Source organism: Thermobia domestica, unplaced genomic scaffold (assembly GCF_964235325.1).
Source record: "Thermobia domestica unplaced genomic scaffold, izTheDome1.hap1.1 HAP1_SCAFFOLD_330, whole genome shotgun sequence".
NCBI lineage: Eukaryota > Metazoa > Arthropoda > Insecta > Zygentoma > Lepismatidae > Thermobia > Thermobia domestica.
This window is the reverse complement of record NW_027656043.1, coordinates 179,235-196,774: the sequence shown is the minus strand read 5'-3', so window position 1 is coordinate 196,774 and position 17,540 is coordinate 179,235. Positions and strand designations below refer to the sequence as shown.

At 37.2% G+C, this 17,540-nt stretch overlaps 1 protein-coding gene across 1 annotated transcript; it reads right to left on the bottom strand.

Annotated features, from left to right (window-relative positions):
- Positions 1-1,488: 1,488 nt before the first annotated feature.
- Dp1 (satellite-binding protein 1 Dp1) lies at positions 1,489-16,243 on the bottom strand (the record flags this gene model as incomplete). The annotated part of the gene is made up of 4 exons (XM_081747556.1): positions 16,174-16,243; positions 16,012-16,087; positions 3,739-3,947; positions 1,489-1,704 (listed from the first exon to the last, which is right to left on the bottom strand). Coding segments are annotated over exons 3-4 (384 nt in total), but the record flags the coding sequence as incomplete, so codon positions are not given.
- Between the last annotated feature and the right edge of the window lie 1,297 nt (positions 16,244-17,540).

The following is a 17,540-nucleotide window of genomic DNA, read 5'->3' as shown; positions in this document are numbered from 1 at the left end:
CAACTACCTCAGAAAATACTGGGGACAACACCAAAAATTAAATGCTCCAATCGAAAATGGCACCCGAAATCACGTGCGTTAACCATTAGACTACATGAGAACACTAACAGCAATTAAAAATCAAAGAAACTATGGCAAATAGTAAAAACGATTACGCTCTTGAAGTTTAAATTTCATCCGGTAGATCCCAAAAGCTGGAGGATGAACTGCGATGTGTACCTTCTACTCCCTTTGTTTCAATAGCTACTTTAAAGTCATCGTTATCCGTTAAGAAGTTAACTGATCGACTCCATTAATGAACTCAGACAAGTTATCTATAGCAATAAACGATTTCAAAAATTCTCTTTCGTTCAACAATTTTCATGTGGAGTAATGCACGAACTGACAACACAATATTACCAGTCTCATTTGTGTGATCCTAATAAAAGTAACATTAGAGGCAAGAAAAATTATCCATGTTATATTCACATCTTATCTTTCTTGTGCGAAAAAATTGAGAAAATTAATGGACAAACTCTTCAAATATGTGAGGAACCTTCCCAGTATGTATATATCAAGCACCTTCTAGAAAAATCATGAAATACTTTCACGATATGCCTCATTGAAGAGCAGTTATTCGCCTAACCTTAAGATTCGTGCTGATATTTTAAATTATTACATTTAGTGAGGACCTGAACCCCAATTTTCTGCATATCGAGCGGATTCCGACATTATCGCACATTTACTAGTGCTAGATGAGAATATAATCAATAAAACTATTTTTGTATACAGTGCATCTTAAAGCACGAGCAATCGAAATAGTCATTGTAGTTAATTACATACACAAATGACAGCCACACACAAAAGACATTAGTTTATGGCCTGAGAGATAACGTATCAAAAACATAAAAACTGTATCGCTGATAGCTCAGTAGACAAAAACATAAACCCTATTCAGATTGTTTGGGAAACACGGACAGAATAGTCAATACTACTAGGGCAGGGCACGGAATTTCAGGTCTAAATCCAGCAGCCAGATCGAAGAGTTCGGTCGTCACTTTTTCCAAGCTAAACAAATTAAAGGTCAAATACACAAATGCGTGGATCAACAAAAGAGAACTTTTAACATAAGTATAAAGAAAAAGACTGAATAAGTAGATGATGAATTACGAAAAGTTGGGGAAAGAAATGTAAACTGGAAGTAATTAAGAAACAAATATTTAAGAAGAAATTGTATCTTCACAGATGTGGTCACAAGGAAGGAAAGAATATTGAAATTAACAGACTATTTCTAAATTTGCAGCGAATTATTTGCCTGTGATGGCTAAATATTTACGGTAATGACTTGTATTGAAGTATTTCAAATGAACTGATTAACAGTATTGCGATACTCTGACAAAAAATAACCAACTCAATGTTGTTCCCTTTATTACCAAAATCACCACATAATATACAGCATGCAGAAACCAAATGTATCCATGCGAGGAAAAGGGTTTTTGGTGTACCTACCTGAGTTTGAAAGTGGGTCAAGATTTTCCTACGAGCCTCCAGTACAGCGTTCTGTTTACCTGTCACAAGGAAAGTTAGTGACTGATCCTTGGAGGAAGAAATTTCAATGTGTGCCCCGGTCTCTTTCATGATGTCCAAGCAGGTTCTCATGGAATCACCTTCTCCAAATTTATCACTATGATCGAATTTTCGCTCTTCGAATGGGACTCGGAAAACCTTGCGTAAACAGAATACATCATATGTTAACCTACTACAACGATATAACCAAATTAAAAATACATAAGCACGTTCCCACACAATAGATACTTCAGGAATTTACATTACACACGCAGAGAGAGATGTTTGGTCCATACAACTTCAGTTGAAGTTATCTTGCAAGCTTGATAATGATTATTATGTAAATTACTTGCTGTGCTTACACTATATGGTTACGGATAAATGAAGTAAGACTACGTTAACAATTTCTCAGAATGTAAATATTATCAATAGTGTCTTCAATATTTCGGCTGAAAATCGTCAGCTATGACCATGAAGAAAGAATGAGTTCAATATCCTTAAAAAAAAAAAAAAAATCGAAAATGTTTAATACAAAAAGGAATACAAAAACACAGTTCATTTAACTCTCCATGTTCGATACATCTTTTCTTTGTAATCAAGGCTGTAGACACGCAGACGAGATATTGAAGACACTGTACTTAAAATACAAAAGATACAAGGAAAACACGTAAATTGTGATCAGTAGAATATTTATTACCTTTTTGGATATTTTTTAAGTTCAACTTTCAATAATTATGCTGCAGCAAAACTGCAATAGTTTAGAGATATATGTTGCTCGTTACAGAAATATACAAGTGGTAGGTACAAGGAAATCATACAATTAATTACAAAACACCACTCAAACGTAATATAATATGCATACATTTTTCTGTTTCCAAATCTTCGATATGAACACGATAACACAAAATACGCAAGATTTATTATTCAAAAATTTCGTCTGCTGATACTGAACTCGACACTTGTTTGTCAATGAACTTTGCCTTGTATTTAAAATGTGTTCAGTGTCTTGAATTTCAACTATTACTCTTTGCTCTTAAATTCAAGAAAACGGCGGAACAGTTACACATATCAAACCCAGGACAAGAAGAACCTTTCATGCAGTGATGTTGGCTACTCCAACCTGACTACTCTGTTACTTCTGTATTCTTACTCTTAACTTCTTTTACCGAAGTTTTATGGATGTTTTTATATAAACAGAGAACGTTTGTAATTTGGTATTGCCGAACATAAATGGTACTCAGCTGAGACGTAGTTTGTTTTAAAAAGTGGGTCAACTTTTCAGCTTAGAGGCACAATTTCCATTGAGACACAAAGAATAAGAACTTCGATTTATCATGGATCATGAACCGATTTTTATTATGTATTTCGGGTCTATGAAGGTAACTGGAAAAATGACACAACCGTTCAATGTAAACGGCATAGAGTATGTACTGCATTTTTTTTTTTTAATCTTTCTATTGCAGAGACATAGTTACGCAGATGTCGACCAGGAGACAGTTTAGTCAAAGTGAGCAATATGGCTTCTACAGGCCAGAGTGTTCTGTGGGATTGATTTTTATGCAACTAAGTCCATTGTGCAAATTTAACGGCATTTCTCTGGAAAATTTACGGTATTTGTGCCGCCACTTGCTACAACTGTGGTTGAATTGCGTGAGCGCATCACTGCAGCTGTGGCCGATATCAACCCTGACATGCTACGAAGAGTTTAGAAGGAACTTGGTCACAGACTAGCTGTGTGTCTTGCAACTCATGGATCGCATATTGAACATTTATAATATGTTAGAAAAAAACTTGGAGTTGATCAATCAATGTGTGTAATCTCTGTGTACATACGTTATTAAAAGCACAAAAATAATCACTGAAATCGGGAACATCATTTTGACTCACCCTGTATATAACGACAAGGGTTTATGTGCAACGTAAAATCGAAGCTCTTAATACATAGTGGCTGTACTTACTCCTGCCCCTCGTAAGGAGTTCTGTTGTGTACAATAATTACATACGTGAATATATAAACACTCTTCATTTACTTCCTTAATCTTCTAGACAAAAGTGTATGTTGGGCTTAAAACAGTAAAATTATCAGATGAAAATAACGAAATAATCGCCACGTATGGTAATTCTAAAAAAATTAAACCTAACTGATTGATCTCAAAAAGTGCGCAAGATAAGCTGGTTAGATTCAGTTCTTACCTGTGTTACCACAGATGATCCAATTCTCATTTTCGAGTTCCATTGTCCTAAAGGATTGACGTTGGTTTGTGTAACATTGATAGATTCAGGTAATGCTGGAAAGACTTCATCGTAGCTATACGTAGGAGGTTCATAGGCAGCTTCACCTTCCGTCACTGCTTGCTGCATTTTGGGAATGTCCTTATTCGCGCCAAGTCGTTACAGTAACACTGAAATAAAATATTTCACATTTACTAAGGAAACACTACAGACAGATACAGAAATTATGCAATGGACAGGTTAATAACGACGTATTTCCGCCATTATTTTCAGCGTCATTTGTTTCCGCTGAGCTGAAAACGATATGCGGAAGTTACAATGCTCCTGTTTTACTATGATTCAATATTGTAGCGAACGGGAGGGCAATATTTTTCTTTAAATTTCCGAAACTGTAAGCAGACGAAAGATAAGTACGTAAGAAAATATAGTGGAGTCACGGGTCAAGCACTTAATACCACTGTTCCTGAATCGAAATTATTTTTCCCATTGAAATTAATGTAAATGCAATTAATCTAGAGAGCTTCTATGAAACACGGTATTTTTTTTTTTTTTTTTTTTCATTTTCAAGTACTTTTATATGATGAAGAGTGTAGAATAAAAACATAGTTATCCCTTTTATAATTAAAACTAAAATTAGAAAATAAAACACAAAAAGAATTGCAAAAAAGGAGCAAAAAGCTGTTTTTCAACTTAGCACTGTGACAGATAATCTTCACGGTAAACGCACTGCTGGGTACGAGGACTTGTGGGATACAAGCGACGTTCGTACCCCGAAATATTAGTTGTAAGCAAAGGGAAATTTTTTGCACAAAACCCGCCCGTGAACCTAGTCTACTGTATATCTACATGAAAATAAATATTAAGCACTGGTGGAAACACGTTTACGAATATGCAGTAAGAATTATGGAATCTGGCCAAAAGTTGTTATACAAGCAAGAAAAATGATATTGGTCTCAACATGGCGCTCATGGGTCATAACGAGAATGCTAATATAAGGTTTACTAAAACAACGAGTATTCACCTCCTATCACAAGCATACAATGTAGTTGTTCAAGCAGGCAGCTGGTAGAACAGATGCTGAATCTTGGTCTGGGGTATGGTCTTCTCGTTGTAGCTGATCAGTGGTCATTGTTAGATCAGAGCTGGAAATCACACAGTCCCATACGTGCTCCGAAGACCCAACAGGTTTAGGTAGAAGGTCCATACGCACTAAAGCACGCTACTTTTCTCTTACTGTACAATGAGGGATACCGTAATGAGCCCAGACCTGATTGGCGACATCGCGAAAGTGCGACGCACCAATCGTATTACATTCCTTTAATGAAGACTAGAGGCGAACGAGATGATTAGGGACTGTAACCATACCAATGCAAGGGATGGATCTTGTGTGATGAGTGCGAATAAATGCTGGATATTCCAGCTGACATGTCTACAGATACACACAAAACTCAAGTGTGCAAGACATAATTCTCATGGCACTCCACCCACCTCGCCTTAATCTCTTACACTACCGAAGACATTCTGAAGAATGCACTTCCAACAATTTACTCGATATTCAAAGCACACGATCAACTTGAGGGCGCTACCGATCACAGTCTCGCCATTTAAGGCGGCATAAACGATGTTCTGTTCTTCAAGTGCTATCCTGAGAGTTGCGGAACATATCACCTGGTGGGTTGTTATTAGTTTAGCATCTCGCTGAGTACCGAAACTACATGGTTCGAACCACAGGACCTCCCCAAAGATCTACTGCTCCAAGGTTACGCACGTTAACTATATAGCCACGAGGGAGCCAATGAACTACTGAAACATCATACCTAAGCCAGGTTGGCTCTTCGAATGTGTCATTTAAATAAGCCCAGGAGGTGTTCTAACTATAAAAGTTGTATCGCATTTGCAAACAAATATCCTGTCATTACTATTACTAACAGGCTCTAGCCACAAACTGAATGCAATCAAGTTTTCGTACGCCCTATTCGTCATGATCCTTTTCAACATCGTCCATCACACACACATATATATATAATCTCACCTTGCCTAATTTTCCTTCCATCATTTAGGTACAAACTTATCTCTCTCTCTCTCTCTAAACTATTTGTCTTTTCATTCTTTCAATCACTTCCAATATGGCCCTTCCCTCCCTAACAGTGGCAGTCTGGGACAGAGTGTTCAGGCGGTGATTAATCATGGGGACCTCTCTCTCTCTCCATTCGTTCAAGGTTGACCGGGACTTTTATTTCTTCAGAGGAAACAGATAGCACAAGAAGCATCAAACTGTCAGCTTTTCAAAGTATCCTCCGTGCGAATCGAGGCACCGTAGCCATCGTTGTGGCAGATCCCTGATTCCTTTGGCGTAGAAAGAACTTGGTTGTTGTCGCAGCCACTGGAGGACATCATTCCACAGTGCTTCATCTGTCGTGAATTTCTTCCCTCCCAGATGGTCCTTAAAGGGTGCAAATTATAACCACTGGGGGGATAAATCTGGACTTTAGGGGAGATGGGGCAGTACTTCCCAGCGCATTTCGGCCACAGTTATCACGTTGGTCGTGTGAGGGCGGGCATTGTCATGAAGATGAATGACATTTCCAGACAACATCCCAGGTCTTTTCTTGCGAATGGACTTTCGTACAGCACCACTGAACAATGTGGAGCAAAACTGTTCACAGACCGTCATGTGTGTCCACTACTGATCAAATGTCAGCTGGCGAGGAATCCACCTTGCACAGATTTTGCGGAAGCGGAAGTGGTCGTGAATGATTTTCTCAACACTCCCGACACTGATATTCACCTCGGCAGCAATATCCCGCACTGTTACTCGCCGGTTCTCAAGAATCATATGCTCAACACGTGCGATATTCACTGGTGTGACTGCATTCGGGCGAATGTGTCCATGCGCTTCATTTGTCACCAGCGCCCGTCCTTCGCGAAACTGTTCACCATATTGTGCTTGAAATCTGAAAATCTCAGCTGGTTTAACTTTCTCATTCTCAAGAAATTTGATTACACACCGCTGCTCCACAGCCACAGACACACTGCTTGCCGCCATGTTCGCTGCAAGTGCTGCGCATGCGCCAAATACATCATGTCGGGCGCTAGTTACTCGAAAAGGAATACATTACGTCACCCGCAAGTTTAATCATGATCCGACTATTTATCGATTATTTACGTACGAAAATTCGGTCAACCTTGAACGACCCTTGTATATGCAGGGGATGCACGTGCACACTAACTAAAATGAGAAGCTCTAATAGCAACACTTTCCAAAAATTTCTGCTGTCATGTGATTCTGATGCTTCTTTTGCATGACACAAGTATCCATCATTATCCAAGTGTTCATGATTAGAGAAATTTCTGAGTGGATTTTAGTTTAGCGTCCCTTTCAGCAGCGAGGCTAAATGAGACATGGACCTACTGATTAACGTGGATTCCGAACCACATGAGCTCCCACCGGGAATCAAACCCGGGTCTCCCACGCCAAAGGCGCGTACGCTAATCACTTAGCCACGAGGGAGCTCAGAAAAATTTCTGATCTAAAGAATCAAATTAATTATACCATGTAAATTATCCGGATACAAAGCGGCCATGGCTCGGTAAATTTGGGAAGGGCCCCGTAATCAGGTGCTGAGTAACTTCATACAGCTGTATTCAATATACCCAATAAATATGAAGTAATGGCAGTTCTGTCCCTTGGGATTCATTCTTTTTAAAATGGACCATTAAAATTCGCCTGCCAAATTGAAATCCTGTTATCACTGGTGCATTTCTCAGAAAAGCGTAGGCAGGCACTCGATAAAACGAATAAGGGCTCATGTGGCCATGGCCGTACCCAAGGTATCCCCATCAAGATGAAGGGAGCCTTCTTGGGTTCTTCGCCTAGAATTAGTTCTCTTCAGTGGTAGTATGTGAAAATTCTTATTATTATTATAGACTCAAGGGGGCCCAGACGGAAATCCCCGCCTTCCCGCTAGGCCAGTCCGACCCTGCTACCTAACGTCTCCAATTACTGTCTCATCTAGTTAATCCCTCTCTTAAACTAATGGATTGGACTTCACTTTAACAGTATATCTCGTAGTCTTATATAATTTCATCGTTGAAAAGGAACATTAAGCTCAAGTCATTTAATCCTTATCTCCATTTCGAAGGCCCCGAGCAGTGATTAATTTTTGCATAACACTCCGTACTGAACGACCAAACTGAATATAACACAATTTAATGTGGTGATTTAGAAAATCTTAATATATTGTCTTTCCACATTCAAACCAATTGATGAAGCTTAGGAAAGTTCACAAAACGTGTAGCCTGACTAGCGCTATTGCATTCCTTAGTGATAGATTGCCTGTTTCACTGTAGTTTTAAAGTGCTTTAATGAAACGTGGAACTTGTGCAGAGTTCTTACTTTTTCGTGACCAGTAGATCTATTACCAGGAATTGCACATTCCATACAAGACTTTTTATGCCCATATTAACAGAATATAAATGGGTCATTCCATGTGAAATCAACAAAGCCCACAACCCGACCATCTTAGATTTTTACCAAATTTTAGTATTTCATAGGGATTGTCGAGATATGGAATTGTGCAAAGTTGTAGCTTCCTGTGTGGCGAAGTTTCTGAATTATGGGGGCTCAAAAATACGAAAAAATCGTCCACTTTGGTACATACTGGGAATTTTCGGACAACACTGCTCTTGATCTAATTGGCGTAGAGAGCTGATTCTTGTTTTGTTTGAAAGGGTATAAAATGAGCTTTCCAACATTATATCACATGCCTAGTTTTGGAAGAATATCTATTCAAGGTCACCCACGGTGACCTTTTGACCTTGAACTTTTGAGGATGCATATCTTCGATTTTTCTAAAACTCGCATATAATTTACACACAAGCTTACTCTATAACATAACGGTAATAGAAGTTGGGACGGCAATGGGAACTTTCAAAAATTTATTTTTAGTAACAGTTTTTTATCATACCAGACAGAGTTTTAATGTATAAAGCAGTTTGCAACACTGTAGCATTGCACAACAGCGTGATAGATTGCGCAATCATCTGCTACAGAAAGATTTGGAAGAATTGAGAGGTGTGCATATTATGTTGATAGAAGACTGAGTTAATACGTTCGAGTGTACGATTCAGCGTGTTCACGTGCTGGTACAGACTTTGTACTTGAAAACAGAAGGTTAATTGTGGTGTCTGTTAAGTCAGTGTTCCAATGGTCAGTTTATTTAACGAATTATTATTGTCAGAATAATGTCATCGTCAAGATTTAAGAAGACAGTGTGCTGCAATCCATTTAATATAGAAGGACATGGGAATGTCAAAAGAAATTTGAGAAATGTGTTGCCGTGGATGATTTCGAAGTGTACATCGTTAGAAAGTGGGTTTAAAATTTGTGATTCCTGTCGTAAGAAACTAGCAACAACTTGTGATGCGGGTGCGACTCCTGTAGTAATGAAGAATGTGATAAGTAGCAGCACCGATGCTGAAAACAGTGAAAGTGATATTAAGCAGTGTGTCAAAGAAAGTGCGTTAGAATCTCTGAACCGCAGTCTAAAAGATATAGGAGAATCACCAGTTAAAAAGAAAAGGCTCAGTGAAACAACATATCCTGCAAAGAAAATGATTAAAATACATTCAGCTATTGGAACAAAATTATTAGACATTTCTACAGAGCCCGGGGAGGAAAATGCAGCAGAAAGTGAAATTATATCGCAGTTAAAAGAAAAATTTCAAATAGCGAATAGAAGTATGAAAGTAACAATACTAACTGTACTTCCAAAAAGTTGGACTGTAACAAAAATTCAGCAAGAATTTCACTGCACTAACTACATGGCCCGTAAAGCAAAAGAACTTGTAAAGACCAATGGAATTTTAACCACACCTCACTTAAAACCTGGAAGGACTTTACCTCCCGCAACAGTGGATGTGATAAAACAGTTCTACAATAGTGATTCAGTTAGTCGAGTTTTGCCTGGGAAAAAGGATTTTGTTTCGATGAAAGTTAGTGGAAGTAGGGTGCATGTACAGAAACGATTAATCCTGAACAACTTAAAAGAAGTTTATGTCCATTTCAAAGAGGAAAATCCAGACATGCATGTGGGATTTTCGAAGTTTGCCGAATTGCGCCCGAAAAACTGTGTACTGGCTGGAAGTAGTGGCACACACATTGTCTGCGTGTGTACAATCCACCAAAATGTAAAATTGATGTTAGACGCGTGTAAGTCAGCTGGTATTTCAAAATCTTATGAAACGTATTTAAGTGCACTAGTGTGTAACCCAGCTCAACCGAAATGTTATTTTCGTTAGTGTCGTGAATGTCCAGGACCGCAAGGCATACGTGAACACGTCACATACAAACAGTGGATTGCGACAGACAGATCAACACTTGAAACGCTTACGAAGCCTACAGCAGAAATCTTAGATATTCTAGTGGAAAAACTTGTACACCTGGTCGAACATTCTTTCATTACTCATCAACAATCTTCATATCTTAAGGATCTGAAAGAAAATCTTCTTGATAAACAGTGCATTGTTCTTTGTGATTTTGCAGAAAATTATTCATTCGTTTTGCAAGAAGCGTCACAAGGTTTCCACTGGAATAATGGTCAAGCAACTATTCATCCGTTTTGCATATACTACAGAAATCCCCAGACGTCGACAGTTATTACTGACAATGTGATCGTCATATCTGATTGTCTCAAACATGATACAACTTTAGTGCACCTACTGCAGAAAATACTTATTACCTTTCTAAAAGACAAATTCGGTTCCCAAAATTTAACAAAATTATACTATTTCTCCGATGGAGCAGCAGCTCATTACAAAAATCGCAAGAACTTCATCAATATTAGCTATCATGAAAGTGACTTCTCTGTACCTGTTGAATGGCATTTTTTTGCGACCGCACATGGAAAAAGTCCGTGTGATGGACTAGGGGGAACTTTAAAGAGACTTGCTGCAAGAGCAAGTTTGCAAAGACCTTATAGTGACCAGATAATGACACCAAGACAATTATATGATTGGGCAAGGCAAAATATAAAACATATGAACTTTAAATATGTCACTAATAAAGAATACGAAGCGGAAGCGTCACTCCTGTGTGACCGTTTTTCTAAAGCTATTCCCATTCCTGGCACCCAAAAGATTCATGCTGTCATTCCTGTTACACAAGATGTTGTACATGTGAAACGTTATTCTATGTGTAGTGAATATACAGAACACATTTTGGTGGCTCATTCGGATTCCTTACACTTTCAAGAAATAAATGGATTTGTTACGTGTGTGTACAATAAACATTGGTGGCTCGGATGTGTATGTAGTGTATCTGAAGATACAGATGATGTAGAAATTAATTTCCTTCATCCTCATGGACCATCAGGATCTTTTGTATTTCCGCAACACCCAGATATTTGTTGGGTACGAAGGTGTGATGTTCTCGCAAAACTGGATCCTTGCACTGCCACAGGAAGAACATACACATTAACTTCAGAGGAAAGTACGGTCACAATGCAGCGGCTGGATGCATGGATACCTCTGAGGACTCACTGACTTACGTGGTACGTTATTTTTCAAATAAACTAACTCTTTTCCAGCTTGGACACGATAGATATAGCTTTTTATTAGTAGTACATTAAATGCAGTGTTGCAAACTGCTTTATAAATTAAAACTCTGTCTGGTACGAAAAAAAGTGTTACTGAAAAAACAATTTTATTGAAAGTTCCCATTACCGTCCCAACTTCTGTTTCCGTTATGCTATAGAGTAAGCTTGTGTGTAAATTGTATGCGAGTTTTAGAAAAATCGAAGGTATGCATCCTCAAAAGTTCAAGGTCAAAAGGTCACCGTCGGTGACCTTGAATAGATAGTCTTCCAAAACTAGGCATGCGATATATCGTTGGAAAGCTTATTTTATGCCCTTTCAAACAAAACAAGAATCAGCTCTCTACGTCAATTAGATCAAGAGCAGTGTTGTCCGAAAATTCCCAGTATGTACCAAAGTGGACGATTTTTTCGTATTTTTGAGCCCCCATAATTCAGAAACTTTGCCACACAGGAAGCTACAACTTTGCACAATTCCATATCTCGACCATCCCTACGAAATACCAAAATTTGGTAAAAATCTAAGATGGTCGGGTCAGAAATCCCTGTTTAATTTGTTGATTTCACATGGAATGACCCAAATGCATAATTTAGCACAAATTAAAATTCCTATTTATAATACTTCTATGGCGCGGTAAAAGAATATAATGCATCCACAGTCAGCGGAAATCTCCACAACTATCCATCATAATTAATATTGCTAAAAACAACATAATTGACAGCATCCAATGCGCTGACCACGCATTACTACTGTTAAATGCGTCTGTTCAATTGATCCGCGATTTTCCCAGAATGCAGCGCGACAATGTAATCTATGATATATTTACTTGTAGACGCTACAGGATACATATTTACTGAAATTTCTCATTTCAGTATCCTCCTGAAAAGACAACTTAATGATTTAAATATTATCTGGCTGTGTATTCTACATTTTGTATAATTACAGTTCTTCATAAGTTAACACATTAGTTGTGTACTTTTCTCAGCAACTCTTTGTTGATGTACTTTCAGTCAAAATTGAGACTACTCTGGAACTCGAAAAACTAAAAAAAAATGAGCGAAACATGGTCGCTTACTCTGAAGGAAGAACGCAAAGTATTTGAGAATAAAATCCTGAGACTAATATTCGGACCCAAGAGGAAGAGGAACACTCCGTACTGAACAACCAAACTGAATATAGGGTGTCTACTAAACTTCCAAAATGAAATTCCGTAACCTTTCTTTACGACATCAAAATTTCGTAACATTTTCAAGGGTGAATTTGGGTGCTAATTAGCACGAATTTTCACCCATGCGATACAAGCGTGCTTTGCTTGCAAATTTGGTAGCGTCTTAAGCCGACCATAGACAATTTTGGTGGTGAATTTTGACGTTTTAAAGAACAAAAGCTTCCAATCTGTACTTATATTTGTACAAATACAAAAATCGTGACCGAAAAGCCAAGTTTTGTGACTTTTTCTTGACTCACGACCGTTTTCTGATTTCGTGACCGATAGACACCCTGAATAAGAAACGGCGGAAACTTTATAACGAGGAAGTGCGTAATTTATACAGTTTAGCAAACACTGTTAGGGTCATGAAGTCTAGGAGGCTTAGATGGGCAGGTCATGTAGCCAGGATGGAAGAAAGTAGGAACGCTTTCAAAGTCTTAACTAGACGACGAATCGGATAACGACTATTAGGAAGATGTAGGCGCAGATGGGAGGATAATATTAAGATGGATCTCGCAGAAATAGGACTACAAAGTAGAAACTCATTCCAGTTGGCTAAGGACAGAAGTCAATTGAGATCTTGTGAACCTCCGGGTTCCATACGCCAATGAGTTAGTACGTAAGAAGTGGTGGGTTGTGCGAGTTCTCGTTCCTTAAGGAAACCAGGATTTACTCGTTTTATTCATCCGCATGGAACCTGCAATGGATTCAGCTGGCTATGTGAAGTAGATAGTTGTGTGGCTTTGGACAATGTTTTTTGTCAAGCATCTGTGTCAGCACGCTTCTTTTTTTCCTCTTATTGAATACGTGACATTACTACTTCAGATGTCCAATATGTTACATTGCTGTACACAATGAAAACTGACAATGATAGAATGGTAAGACACTGTTTCTTCCGTATTAAAAACCTACGCTATAGTGTAATTTCCTCCTCACTAACTTCATACATGTAGACAAAAATATGTTAAACATAACTTGCTCGTTTGTGTGCTTGATAATACGTACGGAAAGTTTTGTTTTAAATAATAGTAATAATAACAGGTTATATATACACTATTTGGCAAGCGGAGGGTACTGCTTGGCGCAAGCTTACCGCATGGAAAATACATTTATGAAAATCGAACATGCTATGCACGAATTCGCCCATAAGATACCTAGTAACCACATTATACAAAGTAAAGAGAAGTATCTGAAGTTAATGTGCAAACTCACGACGCGCAACAACAAAAATGTCTTAAGAGTTAAAGGATACACATAAGAGCGAAATTTACGTTATTAATGTGTTATGTTACATATCAGGATAATACTTATAACGTCTTTAGTAACCTACAACTATATAATTCAACACGTAAGGGAAGTAATTTTATACAGTATACTGCCATATATAGTAATTTTATACAGTACAAAATACTGCCATATACAGTATTTTGCGTTATCCTCGTTTGTTCTACCTACATTGCTCGGGACCCCATGCTGCGCTCTTGCACTGACTCGTTAAATAGCATTCATGCTTTCCTAGCACACGTTGATTAGCGTCTTCTGCAGAATACTTCTCATGCATGTACATTGAAAACCCTTAGACTGACTGTACAAAACATATTAACAGGAGGTAGAAAAAATTGTAACTTCTTTTTCAAAATAAAAGTCTTTTGGTTGAAAACCTGGCGAATGACCAACTTCGGAATAGATGTCCTTGAATTAAACGCACTCTCAATTCCTCTAATACAGAAACCTTCAGTGTGATTACGTAAATCTCTTAAATCTGCATAACGTTAATGCCACACCAAGCCAAATGAAATTTATTATAGCATACTTCCAAGTGTTATAGCAAAATGAATAAAATACTACCGAATTTGCTTTGAAAGCAATCCTGGGGTTTTGTCGCAATCAATTTTCAAAATGGTGGTTGCTTTTATTTAAAAACCTAATACAGACATTTTTTTCTAGGATAGATAACGTTCTGTACAATATACACGACCATAATGCCTTTCCATCAGAAACTACCCCACTTCTCTACATCTGTTTGTTGTTTATATTAATGAAAAAAAAAAATGAGTGATTGCGTGGCCATCAAGAGCTAACTTTCTCCTCCTACCATTAGTCCTTCCACTGCTTACTTTTCCCAAATATTTTGAGATTACTCACACATGACTGAGAAAAGATATATGCTAAGTCGAAAAAAATCACTGGCCACATGACAGTTTTCTACAACTTGCGTGATTTGAAATAGGAAGAACCAACTAGTAAGACATATTAATTGGGTTAAGTTCCAAAGTTGGGCGTCCGTTTCCAGCAAAATTTTTAAAATTTACAGGAAAGATCTGGTTAATTTGATCGTTTATGTGCTTGATAATATATAAGGGTCTCGAAAAATCTCTTTATTTGTTATGTATAAGCGGTTATAAACATGGGACTATACGGCGAGTGGAGGGAACTACTTGGCGCAAGGTAACCTAACAGTTGCATTGTGGGAAAGTAACGAGCATTTATGTTATCAATATGGTGAATGTACAAGGACAATGAACTAACAGTTTTAATATTTGTGAAGCAATACGTTGATAACGAGCAAAATCTTTTAAAAGTTTGTGAAGAGCACGGATTAATGAACCTAATAACAAACTGCAGAAAATGTGGAAAGGAGATAACAGCGAAAAAACATGGCGAAAGCGGACACCCAACTTCGGAATAAATGCCTATTAATCTGATGACTTTCTTTGTTATTTCTAGATTAAGACAGGAATTTAAGAACGCAAAACGGTATATTTCCTACTAACTTAATAACTACACAACCTGTTTGCCTTCAGTGATTCACCTACATCCTTATAACCCCTTCCAGTGTAGTGAAGTGTAAATTCCATACAAGCAATTTGTTTACCTTTCACCCTAAAATGTCAATTACACCGTCCTAACGAGAAAATTTTAGATAAATTATAATCTTTTCACATGAAACTTTCATAGTAACATGATCTCATTAGCAAGAAAACAGGCAGAAGATAAGAAATTACAAGTGAAATATTCCAACCTGTCCTGCATGTTAAGAAATTACGCAAATTAGGTCAACCTTTAAAACGTCCACAATTTTGTTGTTCTACTAATAAGCGAACTATAAACGTTCATTAACTCGATCCTAATAACTTCGGCATTACATTCAAATAAAACTGCAATCAACTTCATGGAAGACGTGATACGCACTAACTTCTATTTTATGTATCTCATTATTCAACATACAACTTTGAATCTTAGACAGTTCAAATGCTAATTTGCCGATAATTATTCAAGTAGTAAATTCAGTACATATATTACATTTCTAGCTCAACATGTCATCCAACAACGCAATATCTACTTATCGTTCACTTTAACATCTTAGGCGTCGACGTGTCACTCCTTATCGTTAACGTGTACAAAATGTGGTAGCCGTATTTTGTACTTACTGTACTGTATATAGAAGATCCGTCCTAGGAAATTCTTCCACCTCTTTCCAGCTCCAGCTTGACCGAATGTCTTCACCTGCAAAATAGAATATAATTACAATCCTATTCGAAAAATTTTCCGAAAATTTATAGCTCAAATTGTAACCCTACATCACTACTTACCGACGGTCAACCACGAAATGTTACGCTTTCGCTGATTCTCAATATTGCCAGTTCTTCATATCGATAATTGATCAATGTATCAGAGGCCTGATTCGTACCAGGCATAGCAAAATTTTGCAGACCATAATGTAAAGCAAAAGTGGGACCATCAATAGCACATGCTATATCGATTATAGCAAAGTAAGACACATGATTTGTGTTTTAATTTGTGATATATCCCATTATAATTATAATTATTTATGTTATTTGCGTCGCGTTGCGATGTGCAAACATTATGGAGTAATAAAAGAATGGACCACACAATTGAATATATGTTACGTTGTTTATTATCAGCCTTCGCAAAGGTAGAAGAACGTTACGCAACGCAAACATTTCAAAAATAAATTATAACTGCTATGCCTGTTACTATAAACCAGTAGCGTAGCTAGAATATTTTTTCAGGGGGGCCAATGAAGGTCCCAAGAAAATTTTGAGGGGACCATCTCCAATTAATAAATTTTTTTCTCACAATTATATATATATATATATATATATATATATATATATATATATATATATATATATATATATATATATATATATAATGTGTGTGTGTGTGTGTGTGTGTGTGTGTGTGAATGTTTTCATCTTTGTTGTTCATAATTTCACTCTTTTCAAAACAGTGAAAATTTACTAGCTTAAACAACTAGGATCCATTAATACAATTGATTTATAATACAAGCATGTAGTTATTTAATCACGGCGTTTAAAATATGTGTGGCTGGTTGATTTAAGTGGAAGCAGAGAAATACACTTACACAAGTAAAGAAAATAACCTTTATAGGTTTATGCCTCTACTTAGAAGAGAATGATCTTTCTATTCTTGTAAGCAGCACCAAACTTATCAACAACTTCTTCAAGATCTAACGATTTTGCAATTTTCTTCTCAATGTAAAGTTACCCTAAGTTTTTCAACCTATCATCAGTCATTGGATTGATTGCGTATATGTCTTTAATCTTTTCAAACGTGTGAATCCTTTCACACGTAGAACTAGAAACTGGTAGATACCTATCTTATAAGTTTCTAGGAATGCGTTTTTGTAGACACAAAAAGATCAATGAAATTATTAGGGAATCAACTTTGGTTTTCTCTCGCCTTCGTACAACTTAATTGTGTTTGGGAAGATTTTGACTTCGCAATTGAATATTTCCAAATCATTTCCATAATGCTGGGCCATATGCTCAACAATGCTGTAATTTAAAATGTTTTCACATTTTGAATGTAACACGGCGATTGATCAAATGATTTTGCTACATGATCAAAAGCGGTTTTCCATCTCAGTGATTGCGTTATCAATAGTGGACAAAAAATCTCTTAGTATATTATC